This window comes from Microtus pennsylvanicus, chromosome 8 (assembly GCF_037038515.1).
Source record: "Microtus pennsylvanicus isolate mMicPen1 chromosome 8, mMicPen1.hap1, whole genome shotgun sequence".
Classification (NCBI taxonomy): Eukaryota; Metazoa; Chordata; class Mammalia; order Rodentia; family Cricetidae; genus Microtus; species Microtus pennsylvanicus.
The window spans coordinates 32,434,666-32,447,678 of NC_134586.1; the positions used below are offsets into that span (position 1 = coordinate 32,434,666).

At 52.4% G+C, this 13,013-nt stretch overlaps 2 protein-coding genes across 7 annotated transcripts in view; one reads left to right on the forward strand and one right to left on the reverse strand.

Annotated features, from left to right (window-relative positions):
- Positions 1-3,822, forward strand: part of Vgll4 (vestigial like family member 4) — a 114,219-nt gene extending 110,397 nt beyond the window's left edge. For all 5 annotated transcript variants that reach the window (XM_075983128.1, XM_075983130.1, XM_075983129.1 and 2 more), the window contains 2 exons: positions 798-921; positions 1,254-3,822. In XM_075983128.1, the coding sequence (XP_075839243.1) occupies positions 798-921; positions 1,254-1,525 (396 nt within the window). In that variant the 3' untranslated portion in view covers positions 1,526-3,822. The remainder of the gene's footprint in view (positions 1-797; positions 922-1,253) is intronic.
- Positions 3,823-4,441: 619 nt separating this feature from the next.
- Positions 4,442-13,013, reverse strand: part of Atg7 (autophagy related 7) — a 215,459-nt gene continuing 206,887 nt past the window's right edge. For both annotated transcript variants that reach the window (XM_075983126.1, XM_075983124.1), the window contains one exon: positions 4,442-4,646. In XM_075983126.1, coding sequence (XP_075839241.1) covers positions 4,614-4,646 — 33 coding nt within the window. In that variant the 3' untranslated portion in view covers positions 4,442-4,613. The remainder of the gene's footprint in view (positions 4,647-13,013) is intronic.

Below are 13,013 nucleotides of genomic sequence, written 5' to 3' on the forward strand. Positions count from 1 at the left end.
TGCATCTTATAAAGTCATTGGTCACAAACCTGTGATTAGGACACAGGCTCTTTTTTATTACTACTGAAGAAAAAAAGTTCTTTCTTTCAGGGAGAGGGGCATTTGAGACAGGGTTTTTCTGGTGTAGTCTTGGCTGTCCTGGAACTCACTCTGTAGACCAGGCTGACCTTGAACTCACGCTCACTTAGATCTGCTTACCTCCAGAGTGTTGGGATTAAAGGCATGCACCACCATTGCCTGGCAAAATTATTACTTTTTAAAAAACAAGGCCAGGTCTGGTAATTCAGATTTATAATATAGTTACTTGGGAGGTTGAGGCAGGAGGATCAAGTTCAAGGCAACTTCATAAGACCTTGTCTCACAAAGACCAGAAAGGTAGAGGGATGTCTTACCTTAGCACCACACCCAGCAAGCCCCAGAGCCAACAAAGGGTGAGGCTTCTGACAGAAACTGTGAAGAGGCTTTGAAAGCACAGAGACCATGTGCAGCTCTGTGTGACCCATGCTGGGCCTGGGGTTCCTAGGTTCCCAGTGGGTGTTTGTGCACTCATTGACAAGGAGAAAGGGGCCTGGCCCCGGGGAGATGCTGTGTGTCAGGGGCAGCTCACCTGCAGGTGCCAGGGGTGGGGACCCCAGTGCATCTAGTCTTTCCCCCTGGATGTGCTGTTTGGAGCACAGTGGGCTCCAAGAGCAACTGAATGCAGGGAGGTTCCTGTCAAGAGGAGCTGGGCCCTCTGGCAGCAGCTGCCCAGCCTAGTCGGTGGATGAAGAGGAGCTGACTTGTTCTCCCTCCTGCAGAACCGGCCCTCCGTGATCACCTGCGCATCTGCAGGCGCCCGCAACTGCAACCTCTCTCACTGCCCCATTGCGCACAGTGGCTGTTCTGCACCCGGGTCTGCCAGTTACCGAAGACCACCCAGTGGTGAGTTTTCCACCAAAGCCTGGTGCATGTGGGAACCCTGGATTAAGCTGTGAGCTGTAACTTCTCTCCCTAAAATTCACTCAGTGTGTAGTTTAAAAACACTGCTCTGAGCACACGTGTATCTTGAACCGGCCATGCCTTGGGTGGGAAGGAATTAAGGACATTTAGTCCCTGGCCCCTCCGGGCTTCAGATGACAGAGATAGGCTCCACCACTGTCATTTAGTGCCATAAAGACACTCTGGATTCACCTTCCCCAGGGTGCATAAGTACCACTGACTAGGGTCCCCTGGCCCACTGATGCAGCCTCCTCTCCTCTGATCCCCCTCTGCAGCAACTGCCACCTGTGACCCTGTGGTGGAAGAGCACTTCCGTCGGAGCCTGGGCAAGAACTACAAGGAACCAGAGCCAGCACCCAACTCGGTGTCTATCACTGGCTCTGTGGATGACCACTTTGCCAAAGCACTAGGTGACACATGGCTTCAGATCAAAGCGGCCAAGGACAGCGCTTCCAGCAGCCCAGAGTCAGCCTCCCGCCGGGGCCAGCCTGCCAGCCCCACTGCCCACATGGTCAGCCATAGTCACTCCCCCTCTGTGGTCTCCTGAAGGGGGCTCCACCCTCCAGCCACACAAGGATCTGCATGGTTTGCCTGAGCTTTCAACAGTCAGTGCTTCAAAAAACAAAAAGCAAAAAAAAAAAAAAAACAAAAAAATAGAAAGGAAAAAAAATCTTAGGGGGAGGGTGGGAGGGTGGTTTATTCGCAAAACCATGTTGTCTGGACTTTTGTTCTGCTCTGTTTTGTACTTTTTGGTGTTCGTACAAGGGGTCTCACCATGGCAACAGGAACAACATGGAGCATCGGTCCAGCAGAGCATCCTTGCTTCCTGTCCTGGTTACCAAAGAAACCTCTGCAGGTCTGCCACCTGGCAGCCGGGACCCTGCGGCCCTTTCCTAGTCACAAGCCATGAAGACATGGGGATCCGGACGCTTTGTGCTCTTAGCTTTTGAGACTGGGTGTGCACGGCTTGGCTTCCTCCTGGGGTCCAGCTCAGTCCGTGTGTACATGTGTCTGCCTGAAAAGAACTGTCCTGATTTGCACTATGGAGGGCAGGGCTGCCTGTGGGCGGCTGTCTGCGATGCCAGCACCAAGGGCAAACTGCTAGGGAACACTTCTGATCATGTGTGCTTGCATTGTTGCTGAACTTAGAAGGTCTCTAGCAGGTTCTAGGTCTTTCTCTCTAGTCTTGAGGTGCTCACAACTGGACCGCAGGTTCCCCCTGACCATGGGCATTTACCGTCTCTGAACACTGCAGTTGGTGAGGTTAGTGCAAAGGCTGGAGGACTCCGTAGTGCTTCTGACATGGTGCATGTCTTAATACGAAAAATAGCTGGTTTCTATTGACTGTAAGCTCAGACTGTAGCACTGACTGGCTTTTTGGCGGCGGCATTAGCCTATCCCGTCAGTTACAGCCCTAGATACATTCACTGCTGGTACAGCTGTGCTTCTGAGGGGTGTAGTCGATGCTCACTTCACTCCGAGAAGGAGTGCACAGCCGGTGGGTGTGGTAGGCTGGGGAGCCCATTGCTGCTGATTTTTCTGCATCCTGGGCGGGGGACTTGAGTTCATGTCTTTAGGCTCCTCAGTGCAGACTGCTCCTTCCCAACTCCTGGCCAACCAGCAGGTGCCTGACAGTCTGCAACACGGAGCTGCGTGCGCTTCCTCTCATGCCGGGGCCAAGGCTGTACACATTCCTCTATAATAACTCCACAGTTATTCCTGCATCACTAGTGCCCGCTCTATTAATAGCTACTAACTAGACATTAGAGGCAAGCAGGACAGACAGGGCTGGGGATGCCCCACAGCAGCTGCTCCTCCCGGCCGTGAGCTTTTCTGTCCCCTGTCCCGCTCGAGGAGGGCTAGGACATCACCTGGCTAGAACCACCTCCTCAACAAGGCATTACGGACTCCTTGCACAGGGGAGCCCATGGGGCTGACTTTCAGCAGGAGGAAAACAGGTTAGGTGTTGAACTTGGGGAACAGGCGAGGGAGGAAAAGTGGGGACTGATACCCGAGTTACAGGGTGGCTACTGGCCTTCACAAAAGTGGACAGCCCTCCTGCCCCGCACACTTCACTCCACTCTCCTGGGCTTCCAAGCTTGGCATTCAGGCCCCTATATTTTCTGTAGGAAAAAAAAGAATTGTTGAGAACACTTTTTTTATATAGGTAATTTTAAAGACCATCATTACGCTGTGCGTAAAGAGTGTACAGAGAAATTTGTAGGTATTTTTGAAGAACAATTAATTTGTTAATGATATGTAGCTATTTAATTTTTCCCCTTTCCTATCGTAATCATTTTGTTGTTGTTGTTTGGGAAAAAAAGTTGATCTTTTTTTGTCGTAGGTGTGTCTGTAATCGTGCAGGTACACAGTTACACCATGACAACACTGCGTCCGCATTCATAGCCACTAGTTTGTTATTCTACAGGCTACTGAGGTTGTCACAGGAAAACAACCGCACCGCGGACTGGCTCTGTGGGCAACAGGCCTCAGACACCCGTCAGTGAACGGGTCATTGCTGTTGGGGTAGGGGTGGCAGTGGGGGTGACTGGGTCTCTGGGGCACCGACCTATCTGGAATAGGCTGTGTCCTGGAGGGGAATGCCACACGTCAGCGGAGGGGTGCGCCATCCTGCCTGGGCAGGAGCTTGTGTCTTCCCCAGAACCAAGCCACCCATGTGCGTGCTGACCCCTCTCTATGTTTGTAAATCTGTAATATACCATTCTCTGTGGCCTGTTTTTCCTGGAAGAAGAAAAAAAAAGGTTTGGCAGGCCATCTTTTTTTTTTTTTTTTTTGTACTTAAAAAGTAGCCTTAAGAACAATAATAAAGTGCTCTTAAACCAAGGTTTTGTGTGATTCTTCCATCCTAGGGTGGCATGTGGTGCCGCCCTGTGCCCAGGCCTGCCTGTTTCTGGGAATCCCTGTGCAGGTGGGCAGGGTTACCTCTTGCAGCCTCTACCTTAGGCCAGCCAGGGTCTGCTGAAGTCAGCCATGTATGGGCTTCTGTTCTCGACATGACCCAAGTGGAAGATGTGTAAGCGTGGAAGGGGGGGCTGCTAGGAAGAGCACTTCTACTTAGGGTGACCACAGTTGCCAAGGGCCTGCCGGAATGAGGAGGAAAACTAGCCCTGCCCCAGTAGCAGCCGCAGAGAAGCACCTGCCTGTGGTCCAGCTGCACACCAGTCAGGCAGAGCTCTGCCCTGCTTTCCACCAGCACCGTGGCAAGAGCTTCTCCTCATCCCTGGAGCAGGGTGGCATCACAACATGCCGGCAGCTGAGGGTGGGCCAGCGTGGTGCTGCCCGGGCCCACAGCAGAACTCAGCATGGGGCTCCTAGCACATCTTGTTTGATCTCTGCGGAGTCAGATGCTCCCTCACTCCTACTGGGCCCAGGTGAGAAGATCCCAGGGGAATCTTTGGACAGCAGGAGAGGAAAAGATCAATGCGCATGGAAGGACCCCCAGTCAGTGGCAATGCCAAAGTTGTTATTGCAGGAAAGAGCAGAACTGGGCAGCAGAGGGTACCCCTAGTCCTCAGGGGAGTAGGAATCAGAACCAGGGAGGTGGCAGGGCCCAGATGGCCAGTCCTGGGGAACAGTCCTGCGCCGAGGCCCGAACACTCCTGAGCTGTGGTTCCTCAGATGGTCTCCTCATCACTCATGTCCCAGATCTGTGTGGAGAAGGGGAGATACTGAACTGAGGGGACATTCCCCAACTACAGCTTCATGACAACAGAAGCATACCCTCCCACAAACACTGTGTGTGCCTCCCAACACAGGATTCCCCTCTGCAGAGCTGCCCTGTCTCAGGACTGATACCCTGTTTCTTGTTCAGTGGATTAAACCTCAAGTTTCTTCCTTTCCGAAGCCCTCAAAGCCAGTGGGCGAGCTGATGAGAACTGCAGCAGCCCCTCCCTTCAGCCTCTCCCACATCCCCAGTGTGCCCCGCCAGCTCCTGACCTTTGCAGTATGCACTATTGGCCCAGTCAGCTTGTCCAGCTGAACTTGTCAGGGGGCAGGAGCTCTTGGGAACCTGTGCTGTCCCACCGTCCACACTACTTAGGCCAAGTGCAGGCAAGGGAGCTGGCTGTCACTCAGAAGAGCCCTACCCCAGCAACCCCAGGTTACCTAGGCAGGGTGACAGAGACTACCAGATCCTGCCTCTGTATCCCTGGGGAGCCTGAGGGTGTGAGCAGGGGAGGGAACCCGCTCCAGGCCTCTGTCCCAGTAACTCCTGGCAAAAGTCTTGCAGAGAGGTGGCCCGAGGACAACATGGCAGGTCCCAAGACTGGTGCCCTAGGTCCCCTAAGGGTCCCCAGAGAGCTGGTCCCTGAAGCTATGCCTTCAGCCTCCCACAATTCCTAGAATGGGTTACACAAGGCTACCTCAGCCCTTGCATAGCCCAGGAAAGGGATGGCTTGTGGGTAGGAGGCAGGAGGTCTGGCCAAGTTAAACATTCACAGCAGTGCTGGCTGTCAAGGAGGTAGACAGCAACACAGGTGACTTCCCCTCTCTCGAGTAGAGGTGGCAGTGTCCCCATCCTGTCTCTCTATTTCGACACAGGCCCTTGCCTTAGAGCAAGAGAACTTGCCACCTGTCTTACTGGGCGCTGTGTCTCTGGTCCCTTCAGAGTGATGCCTGGCCTTGTGAGGCAGGTAGCATAGCTGCCTGCATGTAAGAGCTCTTGACCTGGTCTTTTGGATGTGCAGGCTGATGGATGGGGAAATGGAACCATCAAAATCCCAGCATGAGTCCCTGGCCCATTCCAGACGCACATTTACACAGATGCCTGGGCTACGGGTTGTGTACAGACCCAGAGCTAATACTCCCATAATGCCTCACTCCTGCCAGTGAGGTAAGGAGGAAAACAGCTCAGAGTTTGCCTGAGATCACACAGCCAACAAGCTGCCAGGCTGGGGAACCAGCGTGGAGGAAGGGAACGCTGAGGAGGGGACTGGGGCTGGAGGTATCAGACCAAGAGGATGGAAGATGAGCTCTGGAGTTTGTGCCCAACCTTCCTGGCTGAGTGGCATCCTCTGTGCATGGGCAGGTAGACTTGGCATGGTTGCTCCTGGACCAGCTGTTTAGTTTAAAGGTTGTGACCAGTGGGGCTGCTGTGGGCACTGACTGACTCTTGGAGAGGCTCCTGCAAGCCAACCAAAGGGCTCACTATGACACCATTGGGGGTCTTCCAGACCCAACTCCTAGGGACAATGGAGGACCTTTTTACTAGGGCAGCCTGGCCATGTCCATTGGTGGGGTTCATACAGCACCCAGGGCAGCACTGGCCTAGCCAGCCTCCCATTTGTCTTCTGCGTGAATAAAGAATATGGCGAGTTGGCAGAGGTCTGCTTAAATGTTAATGCTTGGTGCTGGCATAGTACTGTTACCAAGTTTCACTCTATAGCCTGGACTAGCCTCGAACTCACAGCCATGCAATCCTGCCGTAGCCTCCCAAGTGCTAGGATTACAGACATATTCTTTCCACCATAGCAAGTTTCTATACTCTTTTCTAAAGAGAAAGGTACCATAGAGGTTTTGTTTGTTTGTTAGGTTGGTTTTAACAAGAATTAAAAAGTTCATGCTTGAAAACAAAAAAGCCATCACAAACTAGGAGAGAATTATTTCATATAAAAGGAGCTAGTGTAAAGAACTCTTCTTAAAAATGGGCAAAAAAAAAAAAAGGAACAGATGCTTCACAGTGGACACTTGTTAGCCAATCAAACCACAGAAGGGGCTGAGGAGATGAAGACCTGAGTTCAAGTCCCTAGAGCCCTTGTAAAGCTGAGCATGGTGGCATGTGTCTGACCCATGTTCCTTTGGAGAGGTGGGAAGTAGAGACCAGCATCACCAGAAACTCCTGGGCTAGCCTGCTGTACAAAGTGGCCAACACAGAGACCTCCTTGTCTGTGAGTGAGGCGGAAAGTTTGCTTCCTCCATGTGCACACATACATCTACACACACTCGCACACACCATACACATGTATTTAGTTAGGGTTACTATTGTTGTGGTAAAACTCCATGGGCCAAAAGCAACGTGGAGAGGAAAGGGCTTATTTGGCTTACACGTCCACATCACAGTCTCAACTGAAGGTGGCCAGGGCAGGAGCCCAGCTCTGCATGGAAAGACAGGAGGTCAGGCTGAGTGCCGGGGAGGATGTCTGCCTGAACTACAGCTCCAGAGGGCATCAAGGTGTACCAGCTGCAGCACAGGCATGACAGCCTCTGGAAAGGAGCTGCTGGCATCCAGTTCCAGCCTGGGTCCGCTCTGGGCCACACCGCAGTGCACACCATAGGCCGAGGGGCCTCTTCCATGCAAACTGTCATAACCCAGGGATGGCACAATTGTATTTTGGGGTGTGTTAAATGTGTTCACTTGCTAATGTAAACATTTTAAACCACACTGCAGCTTGTGAAAGTTGGGGTTGGCACTCCTTATGCCTTGTGGGCCTCTGCATGGCCCATTTCCCACCCCCTATAACACATCCCTCTTTTGGGAGGGACAGGAGCAGGGGTGGATTGTGTTGGGACCAGGTAAAGATCTTGGCTTGAGCTTCCTCTACAGACTCCCTAGGAAGAACTAGACCCCTTGGGGGAGGCTGGAAGGTCTGTCACATGTCCTGAGGGATATGAACCCCGCTTATCCTTCTCCTGTGTGCCATCATCCCTCACAGACCCTCCTAGGCAGCTAGTCATAGGTTTAGGGGGCTTCTGTCAGCAGGTAGCACCAAGACCAGGAAGGGATTCCCAAGACAAAATGCCTAAGCCAAGAGTGAGCCGACTGTGGGTCGGTGCATGGCCCATGACATCCTAGACCAACTAGGGCAGGCAGGAAGCAAGGTGGTGGAGGCCATAGCCTAGGGAGGTTGGAAACTGAGGGGCAGGGCTGGCTGTGGGTGCTGCGTAGCCTCCTGATGCCCATCTGAGAAGCAGGCAAAGGATTTTTTGTCCCTGAGTCTCTACAACCCCTCTGGGACAGTCTTACAGGTAAAGCTGCAATAGTGTAGGACACACACAGGCCTGCTTGTCCAACATGCCCAGAGCAGGAGAGAAGAAAGGCTTCCCTCTGCCATGTAGGCCTCTCCATGTGGTGGGGTCAGTAAGGAGAAAAGGGAGGCCGTATCCCTGAGTATACCTGCAGCTACTCACCAACTGTTTGTCAGTTCTAACTGGGGGTTGCCATGGGGTTGGGGACGGTGCTGGGGGAGGGGAGCTATCACAGACCCTCTAGCTGGCTGCTTCCTTGCAGTTTCTCTCCTGGTCCCTGGCAGGAGACCACTTTTGGCTGTGAGTAAGACAGCCCTGCCCCCTTGCAACTGCATGGTAAGTTTAGAGCCTGTGCCCCTAGATAGGTAGACTAAGCCAGATGGAATCCCCTGGTATGCAACGTCCCTCTACCCCACTGAAAGCCTTTAAACATCAGAAAACCTCCTTTGTGCCGGGCGGTGGTGGCGCATGCCTTTAATCCCAGCACTCGGGAGGCAGAGGCAGGCGGATCTCTGTGAGTTTGAGGCCAGCCTGGTCTGCAAGAGCTAGTTCCAGGACAAGAACCAAAAAAGCTACAGAGAAACCCTGTCTCGAAAAATCAAAAAAAAAAAAAAAAAAAGAAGAAGAAGAAGAAAACCTCCTTTGTTCTTGGGGTTTCCAAGAGCAAACTGAAGGGCCTGTCTCTCCCTTCAGGACCCTGTCATTCTGCGTGTGGAGCTTCTCACCTGCTTGCCAGGTTTTGGAAGGGAGGCCTTCTTTCTCCCCATTTTCACCCCTATATTACCCCCATCTTTCTCTTCATTTTCCTCCCCATCTCTCTCACCCCCCCCATCTACCTCTCCATCTCATCCCCCCATGCTGTCTCTGGTGTGATGTTCTCTTGGCTGCTCTCCTTACTTCAAGGGTAGCTCATCCCCTCATGGTTGAGAGACTTCCTATAACAAAGTCAGTTTTGAGGGGTAATCTCATGTCAGCTCCTGTGTCAACTTGATATAAGCTAGAGTTATCTGAAAGGAGGGAACCTCAGCTGAGAAAATGCCTCTATAAGCCGGGGCTGTAAGCAAGCCTGTAAGGCATTTTCTTAATTAGTGATTGATGTGGCGGGGCCCAGCCCATTGTGGGTGTTGTCATCCCTGGGCTGGTGGTCCTGGGTTCTATAAGAAATCAGGCTGAGCCAGCAGCCATGGGGAGCAAGCCGGTCAGCAGCACCCATCCATGGCCTCTGCATCAGCTACTGCCTCCTGGTTCCTGTCTTATCTGAATTCCTATCCTGGCTTCTGTTAATGTGGATGTGTAAACCAAATAAACCCTTTCCTCCCCAGCTTGCTTTTTGGTTACGGTGTTTCATCACAGCAACTGAAGCCCTAACCAAGACAGCTAGCTCCTTCCAGAACCTTCCGCTTGAACCTGTTTATTGTTATTCTTGTAACAGAGATGTAGAGGAAGCAAGGGACCGTGACAGTTCCCCACACCTGGAGACCTACACACCTTCTAGCAGATTCTCTGGCAGGGAGGTCCCAACTGTCCCTCTAAGGTAGGGACACTGTCTCACGAAGGTCAGGGTGAGTGGAAAGGAGAGGAGGGGGAGGTAGGTCTCATGAGCCTGGGCCTGAACCTCTGCCTCCCACTTCAAGGAGGGCCAGAACCTGCCCCTCCGGCACAGGGAGGGATCCAGGCCTGTCTGCAGGCATAGGAAGGGATTCAGGCTTGTTTGCACGCAGGTTTTAAGGATATGAAATAAGTTCGTGAATGAATTAGAGAAACAGAGAAAATCAACCCTATGCTTGGTAACAAAAGTACAAGATGTGGCCAGGAAGTGAGAACAAGATTCCTGCTGCTGGGACCCCAGGTGTGAGTTCAATTACTTTGATGCTTTCACAGTGTTCAGTGCACTCTTAGGCCAGAAGCATAGAATGTGTGTGTGTGTGTGTGTGTGTGTGTGTACACACGTGTGCATGTATGTGTGTATGCAAAGGGTAGCTCCAGGAACTGGGGCTGGGTCCTTGTCTGTAGGAAGGGTCCACACACACACACCTATGAGTTTCACCCTCCCAGGAACTGCTGAGCCGACATGGAATCAAATGGAACCATGGAGTTTCAAGATGGGAAACCCTCAAATCCCAAACCCCTGCCCACTCTTGCCTCTTTACCTCAGTTTAGAAGCTGGGCATCAGGGTGCGGATGTGTTTGTCCCCTCCCCTGGGTGTCAGAGAAGGAGCTCTCCAGTGTTTGTCACCTTAAGTGAGAGGCACTGAGCTGAGACACTGACTACGGAACAGACCACCTTGGGGCTTGACCTTCACTGACTTTCAGAAGAGCAGGCTAGGCACAGCTCACCAGGGTGTGCCAATCACCGCTTCAGCTCCACTGTGGAGTCTGGCCTGGAGGTGGGATGTGTGGGAAGACGGACAGCCTGGGCTTGTTTGCACTCCCCTAAGCTTCAAAACACATTTTTTGAATTAGGTGGTAAGAATACAGGGTAATTTTTGTGGCACCAACATACTTTCTTTCAAGATATGATTTATATGTTTGGCCCACATCTTAAATGCACTGGTGATTGAGATAAATGGCCATGCTGGAGGCTGCAAAGTGGTTTCCATTATGTAGCTCTGATTTTGGGTTCCTTAGAAAACTTTAAAGGGGCAGGCACATTCGTGGCCTGCCCTCTGCCTCACAGGGATTTTGGGGTTACCATTGGAGAGTGTGGGAGAAGGGAGGGAGGGAGAGCCCTCAGAGCTCTGGGAAGGGTATGCCCATGTACAGGCTTCCTGGGAGCTCATTCTGATACTTGATGTACAGTACCACAGGGGACCTTAAGGACAAGGGACCCGAGTCCCAAGGGAAAGCTGTGCTAACAGACTTGCACCCCCCATCAGAGTCCCCAGGGCTCTGCCCCTGGGCTGACCACCACAAAGGCACAGAACAGACACGGGCCTCCTACAGCCCCTAAGATTACAGTGACCAGACAGTGTGGCATCCAGGTAAGGATGGAAACAGAGCAGTGCGATCAACTGTGTACCAGCCCTGGATTCCTCCTGAGGACCAGAGAAATAACGCCGGCAAGGCGGGGAGATGGGGCAGCTAACCTCCATCGAAGGTGCCACAGAATTCAACCAGGCAAAAAGCTTGAGTGAACAGTGCTGGCGGGACCAGACACCGTAGCTGCCACCGCTGCCACACACTGCACACCACACGCAAGAGCAGCTTAGTCACAGCCATGTGCAAAGCTTGGCTGTCACGTGTCTACAGAGAATACAGAATTTGAGTCTCACAGTGGGTACAATATTCTTACAACAACAAAAACAGGAGCCAGAAAAGAAAAACATTCAACTGGATACCACCAAAATAAAAAATGTTTTTTTCTTTTAAAGATGATATCAAAAGGCCAAGTGTAGTGGTACACACTTTTAATCCAGCACTTGGGAGGCAGGGGCAGGTGGATCTCCGTGAATTTGAGACCAGCCTGGTCTATAGAGTTCAAAGCTAGCCAGGGCTACATACTGAGGCTCCATTTCCTGTCTTTTGCCATGTTGTTCAGAATAGCCTGGAACTCCCAAGCTCAAACAATCCTCCTGCCTCAACATCCTGGGAAGCTGGGTCTGCAGGTGTGTGCAGCAATTGGTTTGATAGTCCCTTACCACTGACCACTAGGTTCTGCCTACTCAGAGGTTTTCACGCACTGGGAGGTTTCCAAAAGCTCTGCTGTGGTTTCAGTGTGTTCCCCAAAGTCCAGGTGCTGGGGAGTAACCCCAAAGTGCCCACGTTGATGGTGTCACAGGTGTTCAGTATGTGCCTGGCTAACACACAGCACTTGTGTGGCAGTACTGGCAGGTGGAAACCTTGGGGGATCAGTAAGATTAGATGAGGTAGTCAGGACAGGTCTCCCGTGATGGGGTGACTAGCTTCTTAAGAAGAACTCACACCTCGTTCTGCCTCAACATGCTCCAGTACAATGACAGCCTTGCCACTCCGACTTCCCAGTTTTCAAAACCAGGAGCTAGAGAAACATCTCTTCTTTAGCAACAACTCATTTGGGGGGTCTTTGGTGACAGCAACAGAAAGCACACTAAGAAAGTCCCCAAACTGAAAACAACCCTAATCCCAAGTGGAAGCCACTGATACTTATATAGGGAGGGCATGGCAGGCACTGGGTCGCAGTGTGCTGTGAGCGGCCTTCATTGCACAGGGGCTTGTTTAGCAGCAAGCCTAGGGTTAGGGAGGAAAATCTGTGCTGAACACAAGCCTCAACAACTTGAGAAAACATGCTGCCAGCGTTGCTGCTTTCTGTGAGCCCAGGGAGTGGAAGGTAAGCAGCCTCGCACAGCAGCCCTGGAGCTGGGCCTCCAGCCCAACACCAGCAGGGTGGTCCTGGCGGCCCTAGGCTAGCTTACAGCAGCTGGTCCATGCCGGAGAATCCCGAGGCCAGGGAGCAGGATGTCAAGGATGCTCCCTATCTGAGGGTTACCACAGGAGTGCTTACTCTGAAAGCAGACAGCAATGACCTCCCTGAACAAAAACATCCTCCCGAGGTGTGCACAAAACCCTGCCCTTTGCTCAGGAAATGGAAAGTTCTGATTTCTTCCCCTTTCTTCTGGACAAAGAGCCTGGGAAGGAGAAGACCTATGCCAGCTCCAGCCTCCTTCCCAGGGCAGCATAGCGGGGTCAGAGCGCAGCTGCTGGGTGAGGCCAGGGAGACTGAGTTCCTGGTCCTTGTGCCTCAGTCTCCTTGAGCCAAGACTGGCAGGGGCTGAAGAGGACACGACTTGTGGGGTGTCGTGCTCAGCAGCGATCTTCAAAGACAACGGGTTTTGTCTCACTCGCTCTAAGGAACTATCTATAACACACATCAACTCTCTACCATCCTGCTTGTCTGGCTTCAGAGGCCAAGGCTGGCCTGTCTAGTCATAGCCATCTAGACCTCACAGGCATCCTGCCTCTGTGGGGCAGGGGCCTTCGACTGTGCTGGATCCTGAGGGCCTCTCCTTCCTCCTCATGCAATCATCCTTTCCCTGCTGGGGAAGTCTTGACTTTGTATGTGTGTGCACACGCAT